The 22,830-nt window shown below is 50.6% G+C and overlaps 2 protein-coding genes across 9 annotated transcripts in view; one reads left to right on the top strand and one right to left on the bottom strand.

The window, feature by feature from the left end:
• The first annotated feature begins 441 nt into the window (after positions 1-441).
• Positions 442-13,307, top strand: LOC140077952 (uncharacterized). 8 transcript variants are annotated; one of them, XM_072125624.1, is made up of 6 exons: positions 442-599; positions 3,881-4,338; positions 5,133-7,174; positions 8,106-8,268; positions 9,321-9,395; positions 12,981-13,307. In XM_072125624.1, the coding sequence occupies exons 2-6, from the start codon at positions 3,924-3,926 to the stop codon at positions 13,019-13,021; spliced, it is 2,736 nt and encodes a 911-aa protein (XP_071981725.1). In that variant the 5' UTR covers positions 442-599; positions 3,881-3,923; the 3' UTR covers positions 13,022-13,307. The 8 variants fall into 8 exon arrangements, with proteins under 8 accessions (XP_071981725.1, XP_071981721.1, XP_071981719.1 ...); XM_072125620.1 differs by having other exon boundaries at positions 443-631; positions 3,822-4,338; XM_072125618.1 differs by having other exon boundaries at positions 443-603; positions 3,822-4,338.
• A 5,944-nt stretch (positions 13,308-19,251) lies between these two features.
• AIF1L (allograft inflammatory factor 1 like) overlaps positions 19,252-22,830 on the bottom strand; it is a 69,373-nt gene continuing 65,794 nt past the window's right edge. Inside the window, exon 6 of the mRNA XM_072125625.1 lies at positions 19,252-19,597. Coding sequence (XP_071981726.1) covers positions 19,510-19,597 — 88 coding nt within the window. The 3' untranslated portion in view covers positions 19,252-19,509. The remainder of the gene's footprint in view (positions 19,598-22,830) is intronic.

Raw genomic sequence — 22,830 nt, forward strand, 5'->3', positions numbered from 1 at the left:
AAATCACCTCTCATCAGCTGTTGTATATGCATTTCAAACGCAATGAAAACGCAGGTCAAAACGCAACGTGTGAACGCGCCCTCAGGGTGAAAATACAGGCTGCATTTACAAGGGGCGTCCTGTTGCATGCGTTTTTACGTTTTTTTTAGACGCCAGAAAGTGTCTGTGGATAATAATGGGGGAGGACATCTTTTAGGGCGCGGTCACACGTTGCATTTTCGTTGCGTTTGAAATGCATTAAAACCGCTGTGGAGAGGTGATTTGCCTAATTACATTACTGTTAACATTTCAGTTTACAAAATGCATAATAAACACGATGTTAACACATGCGCTCAAAAAATGTGCCGCAAAGCATTGTGTGAATACGACCTCAGGAAATGCGAGGCTTGGAACATGTGACCCCGGCCTGCGCCTTGTCTGGTGTGGAGGGGGCGCAGGCTGGAGAGATGGAGCTGCAGGACACCTGTGCACACACCTGGAGCTCTGCACCTCCGGGATCAGGGAGGCTCAGTTCTTGTGTTGTGGTTGGACGCTCTGAGCTGTCAATCATGTTCCACTGAGAGCAGAGACACAAGGAGGCAGCGGAGGAGACGTGAGGGGTAGGTAAGGAGGCAGCGAGGAGATGTGAGAGGTAGGTAAGGAGGCAGTGAGGAGATGTGAGAGGTAGGTAAGGAGGCAGCGGCGGAGGTGTGAGGGGTAGGTAAGGAGGCAGTGAGGAGATGTGAGAGGTAGGTAAGGAGGCAGTGAGGAGATGTGAGAGGTAGGTAAGGAGGCAGCGGCGGAGGTGTGAGAGGTAGGTAAGGAGGCAGCGGAGGAGACGTGAGAGGTAGGTAAGGAGGCAGCGGAGGTGTGAGGGGTAGGTAAGGAGGCAGCGGGGAGGCGTGAGAGGTAGGTAAGGAGGCAGCGGGGAGGTGTGAGAGGTAGGTAAGGAGGCGGCGGGGAGATGTGAGAGGTAGGTAAGGAGGCGGCGGGGAGATGTGAGAGGTAGGTAAGGAGGGGGCGGGGGAGACGTGAGAGACGTGAGAGGTAGGTAAGGAGGCGGCGGAGGAGACGTGAGAGGTAGGTAAGGAGGCGGCGGGGGAGACGTGAGAGGTAGGTAAGGAGGCAGCGGCGGAGGTGTGAGAGGTAGGTAAGGAGGCAGCGGAGGAGACGTGAGAGGTAGGTAAGGAGGCAGCGGAGGAGACGTGAGAGGTAGGTAAGGAGGCAGCGGGGAGGCGTGAGGGGTAGGTAAGGAGGCAGCGGGGAGGCGTGAGGGGTAGGTAAGGAGGCAGCGGGGAGGCGTGAGAGGTAGGTAAGGAGGCGGCGGGGAGATGTGAGAGGTAGGTAAGGAGGCGGCGGGGAGATGTGAGAGGTAGGTAAGGAGGGGGCGGGGGAGACGTGAGAGACGTGAGAGGTAGGTAAGGAGGCGGCGGAGGAGACGTGAGAGGTAGGTAAGGAGGCGGCGGGGGAGACGTGAGAGGTAGGTAAGGAGGCAGCGGCGGAGGTGTGAGAGGTAGGTAAGGAGGCAGCGGAGGAGACGTGAGAGGTAGGTAAGGAGGCAGCGGGGAGGCGTGAGGGGTAGGTAAGGAGGCAGCGGGGAGGCGTGAGAGGTAGGTAAGGAGGCGGCGGGGAGATGTGAGAGGTAGGTAAGGAGGCGGCGGGGGAGACGTGAGAGGTAGGTAAGGAGGCGGCGGGGGAGACGTGAGAGGTAGGTAAGGAGGCGGCGGAGGAGACGTGAGAGGTAGGTAAGGAGGCGGCGGGGGAGACGTGAGAGGTAGGTAAGGAGGCGGCGGGGGAGACGTGAGAGGTAGGTAAGGAGGCGGCGGGGGAGGCGTGAGAGGTAGGTAAGGAGGCGGCGGGGGAGGCGTGAGCGGCGCGGGGGGAGGCGGCGGGGGAGGCGTGAGCGGCACGTGGGGAGGCGGCGGGGGAGACGTGAGAGGTAGGTAAGGAGGCGGCGGGGGAGACGTGAAAGGTAGGTAAGGAGGCGGCGGGGGAGACGTGAGAGGTAGGTAAGGAGGCGGCGGGGGAGACGTGAGAGGTAGGTAAGGAGGCGGCGGGGGAGACGTGAGAGGTAGGTAAGGAGGCGGCGGGGGAGACGTGAGAGGTAGGTAAGGAGGCGGCGGGGGAGACGTGAGAGGTAGGTAAGGAGGCGGCGGGGGAGACGTGAGAGGTAGGTAAGGAGGCGGCGGGGGAGACGTGAGCGGCGCGTGAGGAGGCGGCGGGGGAGACGTGAGCGGCCCGTGAGGAGGCGGCGGGGGAGACGTGAGCGGCCCGTGAGGAGGCGGCGGGGGAGACGTGAGCGGTGCGGCGGCGGGGGAGACGTGAGCGGTGCGTGGGGAGGCGGCGGGGGAGACGTGTGGGGCACAGAAAGGTAATGGATGATTTGGGGCTCGGCCTTGGAGACGCTCACATTGAAGTGTAAAATACGGGGAAGTCTCAGGACCGTCGGCTTGCGGCTGTACATGCGCCCCCTGTAGACAGGAATGGCCGCCCGGAGCGTTGCGGTGCTGCAGGTCCCATCTGTCCCCGTGTTCTGGTGCCGTGGGCCATGCATCGCTATGGAGAGGGGTCGCGCCCAATGTACGGTCATGTTACTGTCCCCTGACGTCTGTCCTGTTATCTGCCACGTTTGTTATCGACCCACCGTTTGTTTCACTTTTTGCATGTTTTTGGAAACCCTCCGCCCCCAGGACCCGTTGTATACCAGGATGTAGAATAACCTGCGTCCTGTCCAGCCAGACTCCATGTTATCACTTTCACTGGGACGTAGAAATTTCGTGTTCGTGTTCGTGTCAACAAGATGTTTCATGCGCGTTTATGTAAAGAAATGTGCATCCGATGTTGGGTTGTGTTCACACATCGCGTTTACATTGCATTAACCTCGCCTTGATTTAACCCCTTAAGGGCACAGCAGGTTTGAAGCTTAAGGCTCAGCCCGATTTTTTGGGATTCTGGTTATAACTTTTTAACTGTTACTTACCTAAGCGATTCTGAGATTTGTTTTTTTCCCCACATGTTGTCCTTCATTTTAGTGGTAAATTTTGGCTGATAAGTTTTGCGTTTATTTACAAAAAAAAAAGATGAATTAGATTTACCACCTAAATAAGTTGCTGAATAACATTTCCCATACGTCTAACTTTACAATTTCATCATTTTTGGAAATGTCTGGATAATTTTATATCACTAGGCTACAAATAGAATATTGATTTTCCGTATTTTCAGAATTGATTATTTTGGGGATGTTTTCTGTTTTTGAAGAAATTTTACATATTTAACATCAACCCCTCCCTTCCCCCCCCCCTTTATATAATAATTTTTTCCAATCTGTACCCCACAAACTATCAGAAACAACTTTTAGGAAGATTGTTAACCCCTTGAGATCTTCATAGTAATTAAATAAAATTGGGGGTGAAATTTAGAATGGTCATTATACTGTGGCCGAGGGGGGGGGGGGGTGTAGGTATACTGTGTTTGTTACACTGGATCCGGAGTCCTGGTGCAGCATTCATCTTGGTGAGAGGAAGATCCGAACTGATCCTTTTGTATTGTTTTATGTCATTAGGTAAGTTTCCGCTTTCTGTCTCTCCATCCTGCATCTTCCCCATATGTGATGTATAGTGGTCAGATGGAGGTGAATGTATAGTATATATACGTATCTGTAGGGATGCTTGGTGTACATCGTGGTGAGGGCTCAGCCTCGGGTCATCAGACAATTGTGTGAATTCCAGACCTCATTAGTCCCTATAACACATCTATTATTATTATGTAAAGTGTTTTCTTTGTAATGCACAATGGGGACATTTATCCACGTAATTGTCTCATTTTCTCTATTTCTTTTCCAGGTGCTTCACTTTCTGACCTCTTTTTGCCTTCTAAGATCTTGTTACTGGACTCTCTGTAGGGACCATCAATAGGATAAGACCGGAGAATGTAGAAACCATCTGATGCCGGACTCTGAACCTGGTCACCAGAGTTGTGTGACGATGAGCGCCAAAGACTCTGAGCCGGATCCCCCCCACGTGCTGGAAGCAGAAGACGGACGGGGCCCAGGAGATGATGTCCCGGAGAGGCGCCATTACTTCAGTACTCCGGTGCAGAGAGGACGCGACAAGGGGCCGGACACTTCTGACCTTCAGGAACGTCTCTCTGGTTACAAAAGCTTCTTCAGCTCTGAATGTGAGGAGCTCATCCAGCAGCTCCGGGGGAAAGCTGTCCCGGGCTGGAGCGCAAACAAAAGGAAACTCTCAGAATTGGACATTTCCACCATCGAGGCAGAACCTCTTCCCCCGCTCAGTTTCACCTTCGAGTCTGAGATGGAAGAAACTACTTGTGTGGCCAAAAGAAGGAGAATAGATCAAGGTGAGGATTCAGGTTCATGTGTAAGACTATGGCTAAATGACCTCCTATGGCCCTAGACTCCTTGCATCATAGTGATAATCATGGTAACAGTTTGGTGCTCCTTGCATCATATATCACTTTACCACATTGTCTGTGAAACAAAACGCTGCGCTCCCGCTCTATTGACTTTGTCTTTGACTTTTTGTTATGAAAATGTAAGAAATAAACCAAAACCCGCTGAACATTTTGTGATTCGCAGACCAACCGTGGTCATGTGATCACCAGTCTTGCACTGCGCCGGATTGATCATCCAGCATCGGACACCATGATTTATGCTCTGCCCTTGTCTGAAGAGCGACACATTAATACATTTCCCCCAATGTGTCTGTAAATTTATCTTAAATGTGACCAAATAAGGGGGGAAGCCGGATCATAAATCTGGTGCATCTTTATATGAAATTATATCTGATTAAATGCACCTGAATTCCACAAAAATGTAGAATTTTTTAAAAATTGGTTTAAGTCACATCGGACCCAACTCTGGTGCCCCCAGCGCCTGCGCAGTCAGAAGCCGGATCAGCCCTATGCCTGTAGCAACAGCACCTGCGCAGCAAACGCGGCCGACTGCACCAGCGCCGGGTGCTCCGGACCAAGGGAACTATAAACTTCTGGGGGGTTTTTTTGCGGGCACCAAGGGAAAAATCAATGGGTGATTTGAGATGCTGAACCACCAATCCCCAAAGTCCTGTCATGTAGTAAATGTGGGCCTATAAATGTCTTAATCTTTTTCACTTATTAGGGTTTTTGTTTTTCAGGTGATAAGGAAGATGTTTCGCTCGGTTTCTCTTTGGTTAAACACAACAGTCCTGGTTTTGTAACCTCCTGGACAAGAGAGTCAGAAAACTTTGGAGTGAATCATTACCGGGGCGCAGACAGGAATCCAGAAGAAAAGTCCAGCCCGGATTTGGAGACCCAGGCGCGGTGCAGTGTAAAGGCGAGTGGTCCGGCGCATTCCCTGGCCGCCATTAGCGCTCCAGAAGGTTCCCCGCTGTATGTGACAACGCTGAACAGAACGAATGTCCAAAAACCAAGACCGGACCTGGAATTTAGAAGTTGTTTTGCTGTGGAGTGTGAGAAAATTTGCAATGAGCTTAAAAAACGTGACCCAAAAATGACATTGGGTAACGTGTCGTCCATTGAAGCGGAGCCGCCTCCGGTTATGTCGGACACTATGAATTCTACCGTGGTTCTGGAGCGCAGCGCTAAGGAGGTGGCTGCTGCGGGAGTCAGTCACCTCGACTTAGAAAAGATGAACATAAACTCCTCCATAACTGACGGAGACTTGTGTAATAGCAAAACAACCGAGCCAAAAGAGCCGGCGATGGTCAGCGATGCTGCAGAGAATTCCCCAAAACCATATAATAAAGGTATAAATGATGGCACAAAGCGGCGCAGTGTGGATAACGCTCAGCCTTCCCATGCCGGAAACGTGCAGGATACGGCTACAATGTCCTACGTAGTAATGGACGCCAATATGACGCAGGACATTGTATATATACCCGGGGACGCGGTGCTCGCTGGCGCATTGTCTCCGCCTGATAAAGTGTCTCTAGCGAACGCTACGCGCGATATCACAATGTGTGACGAGGCAGCAGGTAAACGGTCAGCAATGAAAGACGTTCAGAACCAAACGGATCTGTCTGGAGCACAAAACGGCACAAAGGACATAGAAGCGTTCTGTGCTGTAGATGCGGAGCAGAATATCGGAGCAATGTGCACACAGATGGCAGCTGCTGATGTCACACAGGAGTCGATGATGTCACAGAAGATAGCAGAAGTGGATGTAGATACAAATATTGCACGTTCGTGCTCCGAAATGTCACCAGGAAGGAATAAAACTCTGCAAAACGTGACCCGTATTAATAACAATGCAAATACTGGGTCTATCCATCCTACAATGTTCCCAGAAGCCTCGGAGGAAACGTTTACACGTGACGCGGTGAACGTTACCCATGATATAATATTAGTGAAAAACAACATCCAAGACGCCACGCGATTAATTAGTTATAAGGAAACTCCTACTACTACCCCAGACATTGCTATAAACGATGTAACCCGGACCTTCATCTCTGGCGGCAATGACCTGGTGGTAAATGACGACCTGCGGGACGCGGCTGATCTTACCAGAGTCATCGCAACAAACTGCACCACGTTCAGTGATGCGTCTAGAACGGAGAAGCCACATGGGGACCCGTGGCCAGAACCCATGTGCCCTATAAAAGACACCACTTACACTCTGGACCTGACCGGTATCACCCATGATGACAGTGTCTTCTACACCAGATCTGCCCCATTTATCACTTCTACCCCTCTACCAAGTTTCAGCAAGCAGATGTTTATTAAAAAGTCGCGTGGATTACCTGTAAAGTCCAAACCGGCCGCGTGCAGCGACCTGCAAGACAATAGAAATGATGGAGTTTCGGGTCAAGGAGGGGTCAAGCCTCATCCACCAGATCCCAGAAAGTCATTAGTAGAAGGTCCTCAAAACGGAGGAGGATTTTCCAAGGGTTTACAGTATCCAAATGGTTGTAAAAGTGCTGCCCCGAAGGTTCTGGATTCCCGAATCCCGCAGTCTACTCCTCGCGGTATCTTGCCATTATCTGCTGTACATACCCCACAGGCGGCGATTCCAAGGAAAGATTTGGTGCCTCCTGGAAGAATTAATGTGAAACCTCCGATGGTCGCTTCCAGTCTGCCTAGAAAACGCGTCCAGACCGGTCCGAGAAGAGCGGCGTCCAGCGCCACCCTGCAGCTACAGACCCCAGCGCGCGGCACAACGGCTGGAGACTCTTCCAAGGTCGGTGCAGCTGCATTTCCTTATAGATTTAACCTCGGGATTTACAAAATATTTGAGCTGAATTACAGTAGATATAATTTGTTGGGCAAAGCAGCGACGGCCATGATGTACTACGCAATCTGTGCATCACCAGTCATCGACCCGTCTTGCATTTATCAGCTCGATCCCATTGATCTGCAATATCGCATTCAGCAGCTGCGCTGGATCTGCTTGGGGCAATTCCTGGACAACCCCTTTAACTCCTATCCGTTAGGGGTGTATGGAGAGGGCTCATGGGCTAAGCCCCCTCCATACAAGGCCGGCATATTGCAAACAGCCACCGGTAACACCCCTGATGGGTGCTGGCACCTATTCCAGGTGTTACCCCTTTAATCGCTGCTGGCATGGGCGTCACCATTTTGGCTTTGATCGGCGCTCCCTGTGACATAATCAGGGGGCGACAATCGGCTGCCTCGACAACCTGGAGTCTTTATATAACTCCATGAACTGTCATTGCTGCAGATCTGTAACAGTGTGCCAGAGGCAGTCACTTACAGATCTATAACTATATCTCCAGATACTACCATACATTATTATTGCAGTATACGTAGGCTTCACCAGGCAACCTGGGGTTAAAGTACCCTGTGGTGTCTGAAAAATGGTAAAAAAAAAAGTTAATCTCCCCCTTTCCGAAGAACTGATATAAAAACAAACAAAATCATAAACCTGGTGATCACAGCGTTCCAAAAGTCCAGATATATAAAAAAATGTTGAGCCCAGTAACAGACAATAGCGCCCAAATCTTAGAAAGTTTTACAAAAAGTCCCCAAAATGGTAAAAGGGAAACGTCAAACAATCTGCAGGTATTCCGCGGACCTGTACAGCAGTGGCCGCGCATTGTATCGGGGTCCCAATAATCTTTGTCCTGCTTAAAGTTTAGTTTCTTCTTCAGATAAAAATGGACGCGTCCGGGTTCCCGGCTTCCTCCGTGGTGCGGCCGCCTGCTGGAATTACTACCCCAGGAGGGCAAATATATTCTGGGAAGCGCCTTCCTGCTCCTGTGACTGCTGCCCGGGTGTACAAAGTGTCTACAGTCATCCCCGCGCCTGCAACTGGTAAGTGTCCGGGTCTGTACCTTCTCCTGACATATGAAGGAAAGGGAACCCGTCACCAGCATTTACCCCACTAAACTCCAGGCCCCCTCTGATCAGGGAGGAAATGTTTCTAGAATTCTCTGTTTTATGTGAAATCTCCCCCATTTACTTTTTTTAAAAAAAGTCTGAAAAATATGACCCTTCTCACCTGATTTTTCACATGAGATGAGTCAAGTTTAGAGCTGACAGAGGGAGTGAATAATCAGATGCCTCCATCTTCTGTTCTATAGCACTTGGAAACATCATTCTACTAAAGATAAGAATCTCTTCTTTCAAATGTTGGGAGCTACAGAATCATAGATACAGGCAGCTATAGACATAGCAGGAGATAAAGATCCAGTTCCCGTCTATTTTTTAACCTCCTGTCTGTCCAGGTCTGTAGCTCGCAGAACCATGATGTGATCTGAAACATGAGATTCTTGTGTTTTGTGTGTCATATTAAAGAGATTTCTAGGTGCTATGGATGATGGAGGCTTCTGAAGTGACGCTACCCCTGCAACCACTAAACTTGACTCGTCTCGTGTGAAAATGAGTCATATTTGCCTGACTTTTTTTAAACGGGTGACATTTCACATAAGAGGGAATTCTAGAAAGGACATTTTCATCCTCTACCTGATAGGGGCTGGGAGTTTAGTGGGGTAAATCCTGGTGACTGGTTCCCTTTAAAGGACATCTACCACCAGGATGAAGGACTGTAAACCAAGCACACTAACATGCTGCTGTGTGCCCCCTCTGGCAGGATTTGTTCTTCTTTTAGCTTCTTAAGCCCTTGTTTTTATGAAAAGGTTTTACAATTATGCTAATTAACCTGAGGGACATCTATAGAGCCCAGAGCCCCACAGGCTAATTTGCATAATGCTATAATTTTTATTTTTTTCATAAAACAAAGACCTAAGTGTGTATCTTGCCAGAGTGGGCGCACACCAGTATGTCAGTGTGCTTTGTTTACAGTCCTTCATCCTGGTGGTAATCCGGTATCTTCCATATGTGACGTCTCCCGCTCTCTCCTGCAGATCGGATCCAACCAGAGCGAACCTTCACCCGTCCTCCCATTCCCGGTGGTTCCAGGACCAAGCCTCGTGTCTCGGGTAAGGACGGACGCTTCCTACATCCAGGCAGTAACTTATCAGCCAATGATAGCTGGACTTGGAGTGGGAGCTCCATTCACTGAACACAGCCCCTCCCATCTTCTCTGAGTACGAGCTTCTGGTTGGGTAGTACAGCAGAGGGAGAGTAGTTTGAATGCAGAGGTCACAGCAGTTTGAGTGCTGACCCCTGGACCTCTCTGGGTTAAAGAAGAAAAAAAAAAAAAAAAAAGGTTAACAGGCCCCACCCTGCAGCCGCCCGACAATGTGTTCTGACCCCAAAATCTGAGCAGACCAGATAGAGGATCCTCTCCTTCTCGTCCTCCAAGTGGGGGGTCACGTAACTTACCTGTGACCACACGATCTCCATGAATACGAGTCCCATGTAAGTGGATCCTGGGTCGGTGCTGAGCGCCTCCTCCCTGGGTCTCGGGCTCTCGGCTCCTCCTGCGATCCTGTATATGCGGTGCGCTGGGTGCTCTGTACTAGACGCCTGCGGTTTGGGTGATCCTTAAGGTAAAGTATAAACCATGCGCACCGCTGGTCTGAGGGCTCACTACTTGTTGGTTCTTACTACTTTTGTGCTTCTGTCGCCCCGGCCTGTAGTAATGACTGGGGACAGACTCTTTGAGGCGGTTGATGCCTCTAGCATGGGGAATCGGCTTCTTAACATCTTTCCTGGTGGCCATCGCCTCTTCTAGAAGATTGGGAGAACTTCAAGCTATGTCCATCGGTGACCCCCATCGGTGACCCCCATCGGTGACCCCCATCTTAAGACTCTCGATGATGGGGCGATGCGAATGCTTGATCCCAACTTTGTTCCTAAGGCGTTTTCTAATTTCCATTCTGCCAGAATCCAGAAGTCCTGGAGAAATGGAATGGTGTCTTCCAGATGTAAGGAGAATTGTTCTGAAGTGTCTCCAGGCTTTGGACACTTGGTGTACGGATCATATCCTTCTCGTTCCAATTATAGGAAAGAATAAGGACAATCAGACACTGAAAGACAAGAATCTACTCCAGATAAGAGTGAGGGGAAATACAATGGGGGTCATTTACTTACCCAGTCCATTCGCGATCCAGCGGCGCGTTCTCCGACCTGGATTTGGGTCTGCCGGGGGTCACTAAGGTCGTGCGCCTGATATCCAGCAGGTGTCACTGCTGCGCTGAGGTCCGCCGGAGTTCACCTTCTTCCTGGTGCATGTGAGTGCTGATCTTGTGACACAAATTCTTTTTTAAATTCCACGGTTTTTCCGAATCCGTCGGGTTGTCCGACGGCCACGCCCCCAGATATCTGTCGCGTGAAAGCCGATGCACCACAATCCAATCACGTGTGCCAAAATCCCGGGGCAATTCAGGGCAAAATGGAAATATTGGGGAAACCCAACGAAAGTGCGACGTTTGGACCCTTAGTAAATGAGCCCCAATAAGTTACCCAAGAAGAGCGCCCCTAGAGGCAGGGGAGCGAGGGGGCGATTAACCCTGGCAGGGAAGGTTTTGAAGCCCAATCCCCCGAACCCTCCCCAATCTCCGAATAATTTCTTCGGGAAAATGAGCAGCAACGACAAGAAATAGTGCGGACGCACAGATCATTAATCTATCTCACAGAAAATGAACTGACACAAGAGTCGGCGCTGGAAAGGTTTATCCTGTGGACCTGCTCCCTAACGCGACACATGTGGATGGATTAAGGGCATCAATTTAATTTGTCGAAAACCAAAATTGAAAAAGTTAAGCCCAGATCAACAAAGTATCCGGCAGCGCATCACCAATAGATCCGTCCTCACAGAGGGGACAGACTAAGCCTCATTGATGGGACATGAAGAAATCCCATCAGACCAAACTATAACCGCGAACCTGCGGATGGGGGGGGGTCATCCCGAATAGACGGACATGTGACGTGTGCCATAAATCGCCGAGGGATGTTACAGAATCCTAAAGGAAAATCCATCTAACGGCTCCTATCAAGAGGTGAAAGTGATCAGGTCATCAGCGAGGCCGCGTATGACCCCAATGTTACCGTTGCTTCCCGCTTTTTACCCCCCCCCCATCCCCAGGTACATAGGGGAACTCAAAACCAACATTGGACCAGTAGTGTCTGGTATTGACTCAGTATCACAAAATACTTGTCTATACATGGATCAGGTTGTGGGGCCGTTTGTTGTGTCCCTGCCATCATATGTGAGGGACACTATGGATGTGGTGCACAGACTAGAGGGACAGTTCTAGTGGGGACTCTAGTGGCCAGTTTGGAACTAAAGACCCAGTATAATTCTATACCCAGAGGGGTCCAATATCGGAGACACAGTGGCCACATTTACTAAGAACAGTGCAGGCTCCTGTGTAGTGTGCAGGGGGCCCTAAGCACTTCTCCAGGAGAGTGCACCCACTTATTTGGCGCAGCTTATGATGGGGTGCGGTCTGACTGACCCCCGGACACCCCTTCAGTGCAGATATTTGTGTTGTCGGGTCTAGAGCACGGTCATGTGTGACACATGTGATGTGTGTGTGTGTGTGTGTGTAATAGATATATATATACATGTGCTGTAGTTTACACTGAAAAGAACCTGCAAAGTCCAACAGAAAACCGGCGCCGGGGCTTTAGTCAATGAGTTCATGAGGGAATTGGTAAATTTCGTGCTTATGTTTAATTATTTCGTATTCGATGGCAAATACTTCCAGCAGCTCAGGGGAAACCATCTGCTCTCACGTCTCTCCCGGGGCAGGTGGGAGGATGAGATGGCTCTCTAAGACGTCCTGGGAAGGTGGACCTCGGCCATGGTGACAACCTCCTTATACCCTGGTACTGAGGAAACCTTTAAGGCTTCTTTTTGGTGAATATCGTTGTCTGAGATTCCCATGGGTCTTGGAGCTCATTCTACTTGTGCTATATCTCCGCTCGCTGCCGGGGAAAAGATGATCGTCCCTGGATCAAATCTGCAGAACATCACATGTGTTACATCTCCAGGGGCCGTCATGGGGGACGCAGTGGAAATTCAGATTTAGTAGCTACCAGTAAAGTAAATCTGTTTCCATTCGTCCACCACGATGGCATATATATGTATATGCAACGCCCCTGCCAATGCGTAGGCAAGGTGGTGGTTGTGAATAGCGCCCTCTCCAGGTCAGGAGCTGTTAGGGAGATTGAATAATGTAAAAGTGTCCGGCATCTGTTTTCTTTAAGCTATTTAATGGCGGCTTCTTGTATGAGCGGAGCCTATATGATGACCCGTGTGTCATCGACGTGTAAGGACCATTCACATGACGATGACCGGAGGGAAGACTGAGCCACAAACACGGGTTGAGACTGCGTTTCGTGGCTCTGTTTGGTTGGTGCATTGGGCTGATGAGGCTATTGAAATCCATGGGGCTGGGAACTCGTGTGCAGGGACCAACATCAAGAACTGGACTTTATACAGGACTTTTTACCACCTTCAAGAATCCCAAATGTGACTTGTAATAGTCCCCTGCTACAGGTGCAGAGAGGTAAGTCCCCGGTCAGGAGGGTGGTCTGGGGTTGGAATATGGCTGATATATCTTGGATTTGATGGAGTTGGTAAATAACTTTCATGCGGATACTTTGTTTTTCAGGTTTGCCGATCCGGAAAATACAAGGAACCTCAGTGAAGTGATGGATGTAACCAGTGATCACCGCTCGTCCTACAGCTCCCCCTCCATGACATGTATTTTGCCCCCCAGTTATTACACCGTCGGCCCCCATCTCCAGGAGATCACGCGCAGATATTCTACACAATTGGTAATTGATAATTATTTTACTGATTGATATTCCTCTTCTGTGCTGGACATTTTTTTTTTTCCTTTTGGACAACCCTTAGACCCACACAATGCAGTGATCTGATGCCTGTAATGCTGGGATTCTGCCACTAGATGGCGCTGAAGCTTTTATTTGTAATAAATGTAACATTATAATAATAATATTTCCTTTCTATAGCGCACACAGATACCGCAGCGCTGCACAGACATCGGCTTTTACCTTGTGCCTTGCGCTGCAGTCACTGGATGTGTGCATCAAATATTGTTGATGTAGCTCTGGATGTGGCTGGAGCGTTCCTGTACAGATAAATGACTAATGCTGTCAGGATAGGTATATGGCAGCCGGTGTGGAAACCATCACTGCGCCCATCACAGGGGGATTCAATTGGATTTGGGAGCACTGTCTGTGTTGGGGGTGATTCAGTTTGGCGGCACAGTCGCTGTTCAGGATGTGCTGCTGTTGGTTTTGGGGGCACAGTTGCTGTTCAGGTTGTGCTGCTGTTGGTTTTGGGGGCACAGTCACTGTTCAGGTTGTGCTGCTGTTAGTTTTGGGGGCACAGTTGCTGTTCAGGTTGTGCTGCTGTTGGTTTTGGGGGCACAGTCACTGTTCAGGTTGTGCTGCTGTTAGTTTTGGGGGCACAGTCACTGTTCAGGTTGTGCTGCTGTTGGTTTTGGGGGCACAGTCGCTTTTTAGGATGTGCTGCTGTTGGTTTTGGGGGCACAGTCACTGTTCAGGTTGTGCTGCTGTTGGTTTTGGGGGCACAGTCACTGTTCAGGTTGTGCTGTTGGTTTTGGGGGCACAGTCACTGTTGAGGATGTGCTGCTGTTAGTTTTGGGGGCACAGTCACTGTTCAGGTTGTGCTGCTATTGGTTTTGGGGGCACAGTCGCTGTTCAGGTTGTGTTGGTTTTGGGGGCACACTGTTCAGGATGTGCTGCTGTTAGTTTTGGGGGCACAGTCGCTTTTTAGGATGTGCTGCTGTTGGTTTTGGGGGCACAGTCGCTTTTTAGGATGTGCTGCTGTTGGTTTTGGGGGCACAGTCACTGTTCAGGTTGTGCTGCTGTTTGGTTTTGGGGGCACAGTCACTGTTCAGGTTGTGCTGTTGGTTTTGGGGGCACAGTCACTGTTGAGGATGTGCTGCTGTTAGTTTTGGGGGCACAGTCACTGTTCAGGTTGTGCTGCTATTGGTTTTGGGGGCACAGTCGCTGTTCAGGTTGTGTTGGTTTTGGGGGCACACTGTTCAGGATGTGCTGCTGTTAGTTTTGGGGGCACAGTCGCTTTTTAGGATGTGCTGCTGTTGGTTTTGGGGGCACAGTCGCTTTTTAGGATGTGCTGCTGTTGGTTTTGGGGGCACAGTCACTGTTCAGGTTGTGCTGCTGTTTGGTTTTGGGGGCACAGTCACTGTTCAGGTTGTGCTGCTGTTAGTTTTGGGGGCACAGTCACTGTTCAGGTTGTGCTGCTGTTAGTTTTGGGGGCACAGTCACTGTTCAGGTTGTGCTGCTGTTGGTTTTGGGGGCATAGTCACTGTTCAGGTTGTGCTGCTGTTAGTTTTGGGGGCACAGTTGCTGTTCAGGTTGTGCTGCTGTTGGTTTTGGGGGCACAGTCACTGTTCAGGTTGTGCTGCTGTTAGTTTTGGGGGCACAGTCACTGTTCAGGTTGTGCTGCTGTTAGTTTTGGGGGCACAGTCACTGTTCAGGTTGTGCTGCTGTTAGTTTTGGGGGCACAGTCGCTGTTCAGGATGTGCTGCTGTTGGTTTTGGGGGCACAGTCGCTTTTTAGGATGTGCTGCTGTTGGTTTTGGGGGCACAGTCACTGTTCAGGTTGTGCTGCTGTTGGTTTTGGGGGCACAGTCACTGTTCAGGTTGTGCTGTTGGTTTTGGGGGCACAGTCACTGTTGAGGATGTGCTGCTGTTAGTTTTGGGGGCACAGTCACTGTTCAGGTTGTGCTGCTATTGGTTTGGGGGGCACAGTCGCTGTTCAGGTTGTGTTGGTTTTGGGGGCACACTGTTCAGGATGTGCTGCTGTTAGTTTTGGGGGCACAGTCGCTTTTTAGGATGTACTGCTGTTGGTTTTGGGGGCACAGTCGCTTTTTAGGATGTGCTGCTGTTAGTTTTGGGGGCACAGTCACTGTTCAGGTTGTGCTGTTGGTTTTGGGGGCACAGTCACTGTTCTGGATGCGCTGCTGTTGGTTTTGGGGGCACAGTCGCTGTTCAGGTTGTGTTGGTTTTGGGGGCACAGTCGCTGTTCAGGTTGTGTTGGTTTTGGGGGCACAGTCGCTGTTCAGGTTGTGTTGGTTTTGGGGGCATAGTCGCTGTTCAGGATGTGCTGCTGTTAGTTTTGGGGGCACAGTCGCTGTTCAGGTTGTGTTGGTTTTGGGGGCACAGTCGCTGTTCAGGTTGTGTTGGTTTTGGGGGCACAGTCGCTGTTCAGAATGTGTTGGTTTTGGGGGCACAGTCGCTGTTCAGAATGTGTTGGTTTTGGGGGCACAGTCGCTGTTCAGGTTGTGTTGGTTTTGGGGGCACAGTCGCTGTTCAGGTTGTGTTGGTTTTGGGGGCACAGTCGCTGTTCAGGTTGTGTTGGTTTTGGGGGCACAGTCGCTGTTCAGGTTGTGTTGGTTTTGGGGGCACAGTCGCTGTTCAGGTTGTGTTGGTTTTGGGGGCACAGTCGCTGTTCAGGTTGTGTTGGTTTTGGGGGCACAGTCGCTGTTCAGGTTGTGTTGGTTTTGGGGGCACAGTCGCTGTTCAGGTTGTGTTGGTTTGAGGGGCACAGTCGCTGTTCAGGTTGTGTTGGTTTTGGGGGCACAGTCGCTGTTCAGGTTGTGTTGGTTTTAGGGGCACAGTCGCTGTTCAGGTTGTGTTGGTTTGAGGGGCACAGTCGCTGTTCAGGTTGTGTTGGTTTGAGGGGCACAGTCGCTGTTCAGGTTGTGTTGGTTTTGGGGGCACAGTCGCTGTTCAGGTTGTGTTGGTTTGAGGGGCACAGTCGCTGTTCAGGTTGTGTTGGTTTGAGGGGCACAGTCGCTGTTCAGGTTGTGTTGGTTTGAGGGGCACAGTCGCTGTTCAGGTTGTGTTGGTTTGAGGGGCACAGTCGCTGTTCAGGTTGTGTTGGTTTGAGGGGCACAGTCGCTGTTCAGGTTGTGTTGGTTTGAGGGGCACAGTCGCTGTTCAGGTTGTGTTGGTTTGAGGGGCACAGTTGCTGTTCAGGTTGTGTTGGTTTTGGGGGCACAGTCGCTGTTCAGGTTGTGTTGGTTTGAGGGGCACAGTTGCTGTTCAGGTTGTGTTGGTTTTGGGGGCACAGTCGCTGTTCAGGTTGAGTTGGTTTTGGGGGCACAGTCGCTGTTCAGGTTGTGTTGGTTTTGGGGGCACAGTCGCTGTTCAGGTTGTGTTGGTTTTGGGGGCACAGTCGCTGTTCAGGTTGTGTTGGTTTTGGGGGCACAGTCGCTGTTCAGGTTGTGTTGGTTTGAGGGGCACAGTCGCTGTTCAGGTTGTGTTGGTTTGAGGGGCACAGTCGCTGTTCAGGTTGTGTTGGTTTGAGGGGCACAGTCGCTGTTCAGGTTGTGTTGGTTTGAGGGGCACAGTCGCTGTTCAGGTTGTGTTGGTTTTGGGGGCACAGTCGCTGTTCAGGTTGTGTTGGTTTTGGGGGCACAGTCGCTGTTCAGGTTGTGTTGGTTTTGGGGGCACACTGTTCAGGATGTGCTGCTGTTAGTTTTGGGGGCACAGTCGCTGTTCAGGTTGTGTTGGTTTTGGGGGCACAGTCACTGTTCTGGATGCGCTGCTGTTGGTTTTGGGGGCACAGTCGCTGTTCAGGTTGTGTTGGTTTTGGGGGCACAGTCGCTGTTCAGGTTGTGTTGGTTTTGGGGGCACAGTCGCTGTTCAGGTTGTGTTGGTTTTGGGGGCACAGTCGCTGTTCAGGTTGTGTTGGTTTGAGGGGCACAGTCGCTGTTCAGGTTGTGTTGGTTTGAGGGGCACAGTCGCTGTTCAGGTTGTGTTGGTTTGAGGGGCACAGTCGCTGTTCAGGTTGTGTTGGTTTGAGGGGCACAGTCGCTGTTCAGGTTGTGTTGGTTTTGGGGGCACATTCGCTGTTCAGGTTGTGTTGGTTTTGGGGGCACATTCGCTGTTCAGGTTGTGTTGGTTTTGGGGGCACAGTCGCTGTTCAGGTTGTGTTGGTTTTGGGGGCACAGTCGCTGTTCAGGTTGTGTTGGTTTGAGGGGCACAGTCGCTGTTCAGGTTGTGTTGGTTTGAGGGGCACAGTCGCTGTTCAGGTTGTGTTGGTTTGAGGGGCACAGTCGCTGTTCAGGTTGTGTTGGTTTGAGGGGCACAGTCGCTGTTCAGGTTGTGTTGGTTTGAGGGGCACAGTCGCTGTTCAGGTTGTGTTGGTTTTGGGGGCACAGTCGCTGTTCAGGTTGTGTTGGTTTTGGGGGCACAGTCGCTGTTCAGGTTGTGTTGGTTTTGGGGGCACAGTCGCTGTTCAGGTTGTGTTGGTTTGAGGGGCACAGTCGCTGTTCAGGTTGTGTTGGTTTGAGGGGCACAGTCGCTGTTCAGGTTGTGTTGGTTTGAGGGGCACAGTCGCTGTTCAGGTTGTGTTGGTTTGAGGGGCACAGTCGCTGTTCAGGTTGTGTTGGTTTTGGGGGCACAGTCGCTGTTCAGGTTGTGTTGGTTTTGGGGGCACAGTCGCTTTTTAGGATGTGCTGCTGTTAGTTTTGGGGGCACAGTCACTGTTCAGGTTGTGCTGTTGGTTTTGGGGGCACAGTCACTGTTCTGGATGCGCTGCTGTTGGTTTTGGGGGCACAGTCGCTGTTCAGGTTGTGTTGGTTTTGGGGGCACAGTCGCTGTTCAGGTTGTGTTGGTTTTGGGGGCACAGTCGCTGTTCAGGTTGTGTTGGTTTTGGGGGCACAGTCGCTGTTCAGGTTGTGTTGGTTTTGGGGGCACAGTCGCTGTTCAGGATGTGCTGCTGTTAGTTTTGGGGGCACAGTCGCTGTTCAGGTTGTGTTGGTTTTGGGGGCACAGTCGCTGTTCAGGTTGTGTTGGTTTTGGGGGCACAGTCGCTGTTCAGGATGTGCTGCTGTTAGTTTTGGGGGCACAGTCGCTGTTCAGGTTGTGTTGGTTTTGGGGGCACAGTCGCTGTTCAGGTTGTGTTGGTTTTGGGGGCACAGTCGCTGTTCAGGTTGTGTTGGTTTGAGGGGCACAGTCGCTGTTCAGGTTGTGTTGGTTTGAGGGGCACAGTCGCTGTTCAGGTTGTGTTGGTTTGAGGGGCACAGTCGCTGTTCAGGTTGTGTTGGTTTGAGGGGCACAGTCGCTGTTCAGGTTGTGCTGCTGTTGGTTTTGGGGGCACAGTCGCTGTTCAGGATGTGCTGCTCTTAGTTTTGGGGGCATAGTCTGTATTTCGGGCTGTGTTGGAGTTATTTGGGGTCAGTGCCCCTTATCTTCTTGGATCGGGTTTCTTTGCAGAAGTGACCCCCCCCCCCCCCCCATCAGCGATTTCTCGCCCGCTCTATAATAAGATTACAGAAGTGACTTGTTCACTTGCTCAATATCTCGCTTCCACTTTTCTTCCCGGTCTCTGCTGATTACAGAGATTTTACTTGTGAGGTGCAATGTTCTGCAGCGAGGGGTCCCGGATCTCCATCATGGCGGTCGCTCTGCAGACTCTCGGGTCCGGGCTGCATGTACCCGGGGGTCTCGTGGCTGCAGCTCTGGGTGTGATGGGAGATGGGGCTGTGTAATATCCTCTATGTGTAGGATCCTCCAGCACCGCTGGGTGGGGTGTGTGGCTTGTAGGGTGATGTTACCCCTCCCCCCTGGTGGTCACAGCCCCTCCCCCATTACCCCCCCTAATAGAAGATGTGACCTATAGGGTACAGTTCTGGTCTGTGTCGGTCTTCACTGCTCGCCTGGTGTTCTGTTCATGTGTAGTACACAGTATATGGGATGTTGGGAGCCCTTAATGTACCCCGCTAATACAGAGGCCCCTTATTAACCCCTCATGGACCCCCCAGACCTCCCTACAGTCAGGAGGAGGAGGATATCCATAGCTGCTTGCTGTCAGTGAATCCTGCCCCAGTGGCGGCTGGAGAAATAAAAACGCAGAAGCAAATTCCTACTGACAACTTTATACAAAATATACATCATGACAATAGAGAGAGGGGCGTATACACCCTGGTCCCCAGAGCTGACGCTCTACAGAGGAGGTGGTGGCTGCCCGCACTGCTGGGATGTTATAGGACATGGGCAGCCCCTGTAATAAATAGGGGGCACAGCCGGGGGGCGCAGGAGAGGGACCACCCTCCATCACCCTGAAGGCACTTGGGTGTTCACAGTCCTTGGTCGCAGACTTGGCTCTGGGGCCATTGGTTTAGGGGAGGCTGGTGATGTCTCTTTTGGGAGGGGGGCCCGCAGATTTTGGGGGGGCCTCATTGGCTTTCTCTTCAAACATCATGATACTAGAAAGACAAAGAGAAGGTTAGAGGTTAATTCAGTTACATGAAAGACACAGAAAGCAAAGACTGTGCAGCCCCCTCCTAGATTTATAATGGGCGGGGGGAGGGGGGGGGACATTGCTTCCTCATATTCTTCATAGATTTACAGTTGAAACCAAAGAAATTACAAAAATCCTAAAACTATTAGAGCGACAAATGTACAAAGAGAAGAGAGAACCAGAGGAAGCGCCAGACATTCCACTGCACTGCTAATTATCACCACCAGATGGCAGCACTGCACTAGATGTGTGACAAAGGGGGCCATTCACTAAGGAGAGGTTCTCATGTGCAGCTTCTCTCTGTTATCAGCCATTACACCCCGGGGAGAGGAGACTGTACAGGGGGGATACAATCTATTACTCTCTGTTATCAGCCATTACATCCCGAGGAGAGGAGACTGTACAGGGGGGATACAATCTATTACTCTCTGTTATCAGCCATTACATCCCGGGGAGAGGAGACTGTACAGGGGGTGGGATACAATCTATTACTCTCTGTTATCAGCCATTACACCCCGGGGAGAGGAGACTGTACAGGGGGGATACAATCTATTACTCTCTGTTATCAGCCATTACATCCCGGGGAGAGGAGACTGTACAGGGGGATACAATCTATTACTCTCTGTTATCAGCCATTACATCCCTGGGAGAGGAGACTGTACAGGGGGGGATACAATCTATTACTCTCTGTTATCAGCCATTACATCCCGGGGAGAGGAGACTGTACAGGGGGGGATACATTCTATTACTCTCTGTTATCAGCCATTACATCCCTGGGAGAGGAGACTGTACAGGGGGATACAATCTATTACTCTCTGTTCTCAGGAAGCTTGTATAGTTACTGGACACTCTATGATGCGTTGCAGTGTATACTCCCCACAGACATGACAACTGCTGTACGCCCCTGTATAACACATAAACATCAGCATATACACAGGGGCAGGTCAGGGCGATCCTAATCCCAGACACATAAACCGGAGATAATTACAGAGAAGCTTATGCTTAAAGGAGATGCTGCGTCTGACGTTAAGAGCTTATTACAGTACAGGAGCACATGTCCGTCTCCTCTTCCCGGGATGTAATGGCTGATAACAGAGAGTAATAGATTGTATCCCCCCTGTACAGTCTCCTCTCCCTGGGATGTAATGGCTGATAACAGAGAGTAATAGATTGTATCCCCCTGTACAGTCTCCTCTCCCCGGGGTGTAATGGCTGATAACAGAGAGTAATAGATTGTATCCCCCCTGTACAGTCTCCTCTCCCCGGGGTGTAATGGCTGATAACAGAGAGTAATAGATTGTATCCCCCTGTACAGTCTCCTCTCCCCGGGGTGTAATGGCTGATAACAGAGAGTAATAGATTGTATCCCCCCTGTACAGTCTCCTCTCCCCGGGTGTAATGGCTGATAACAGAGAGTAATAGATTGTATCCCCCCTGTACAGTCTCCTCTCCCCGGGGTGTAATGGCTGATAACAGAGAGTAATAGATTGTATCCCCCCTGTACAGTCTCCTCTCCCCGGGGTGTAATGGCTGATAACAGAGTAATAGATTGTATCCCCCCTGTACAGTCTCCTCTCCCCGGGGTGTAATGGCTAATAACAGAGAGTAATAGATTGTATCCCCCCTGTACAGTCTCCTCTCCCCGGGATGTAATGGCTGATAACAGAGAGTAATAGATTGTATCCCCCCTGTACAGTCTCCTCTCCCCGGGATGTAATGGCTGATAACAGAGAGTAATAGATTGTATCCCCCCCTGTACAGTCTCCTCTCCCCGGGATGTTATGGCTGATAACAGAGAGTAATAGATTGTATCCCCCCCTGTACAGTCTCCTCTCCCCGGGATGTAATGGCTGATAACAGAGAGTAATAGACTGTATTCCCCCCTGTACAGTCTCCTCTCCCCAGGGTGTAATGGCTGATAACAGAGAGTAATAGATTGTATCCCCCCTGTACAGTCTCCTCTCCCCGGGATGTAATGGCTGATAACAGAGAGTAATAGATTGTATCCCCCTGTACAGTCTCCTCTCCCCGGGATGTAATGGCTGATAACAGAGAGTAATAGATTGTATCCCCCCTGTACAGTCTCCTCTCCCCAGGATGTAATGGCTGATAACAGAGAGTAATAGATTGTATCCCCCCCCTGTACAGTCTCCTCTCCCCGGGATGTAATGGCTGATAACAGAGAGTAATAGATTGTATCCCCCCCTGTACAGTCTCCTCTCCCCGGGATGTAATGGCTGATAACAGAGAGTAATAGATTGTATCCCCCCACCCTGTACAGTCTCCTCTCCCGGGATGTAATGGCTGATAACAGAGAGTAATAGATTGTATCCCCCCCTGTACAGTCTCCTCTCCCCGGGGTGTAATGGCTGATAACAGAGAGTAATAGATTGTATCCCCCTGTACAGTCTCCTCTCCCCGGGATGTAATGGCTGATAACAGAGAGTAATAGATTGTATCCCCCCCTGTACAGTCTCCTCTCCCCGGGATGTAATGGCTGATAACAGAGAGTAATAGATTGTATCCCCCCCTGTACAGTCTCCTCTCCCCGGGGTGTAATGGCTGATAACAGAGAGTAATAGATTGTATCCCCCCCTGTACAGTCTCCTCTCCCCGGGATGTAATGGCTGATAACAGAGAGTAATAGATTGTATCCCCCCCCCCTGTACAGTCTCCTCTCCCCGGGATGTAATGGCTGATAACAGAGAGTAATAGATTGTATCCCCCCCCCTGTACAGTCTCCTCTCCCCGGGATGTAATGGCTGATAACAGAGAGTAATAGATTGTATCCCCCCCCCTGTACAGTCTCCTCTCCCCGGGATGTAATGGCTGATAACAGAGAGTAATAGATTGTATCCCCCCTGTACAGTCTCCTCTCCCCGGGATGTAATGGCTGATAACAGAGAGTAATAGATTGTATCCCCCCTGTACAGTCTCCTCTCCCCGGGATGTAATGGCTGATAACAGAGAGTAATAGATTGTATCCCCCCCTGTACAGTCTCCTCTCCCCGGGGTGTAATGGATGATAACAGAGAGTAATAGATTGTATCCCCCCTGTACAGTCTCCTCTCCCCGGGATGTAATGGCTGATAACAGAGAGTAATAGATTGTATCCCCCCCTGTACAGTCTCCTATCCCCGGGATGTAGTGGCTGATAACAGAGAGTAATAGATTGTATCCCCCTGTACAGTCTCCTCT

The sequence above is a fragment of the Engystomops pustulosus genome, chromosome 9 (assembly GCF_040894005.1).
Source record: "Engystomops pustulosus chromosome 9, aEngPut4.maternal, whole genome shotgun sequence".
NCBI classification, from domain to species: Eukaryota; Metazoa; Chordata; class Amphibia; order Anura; family Leptodactylidae; genus Engystomops; species Engystomops pustulosus.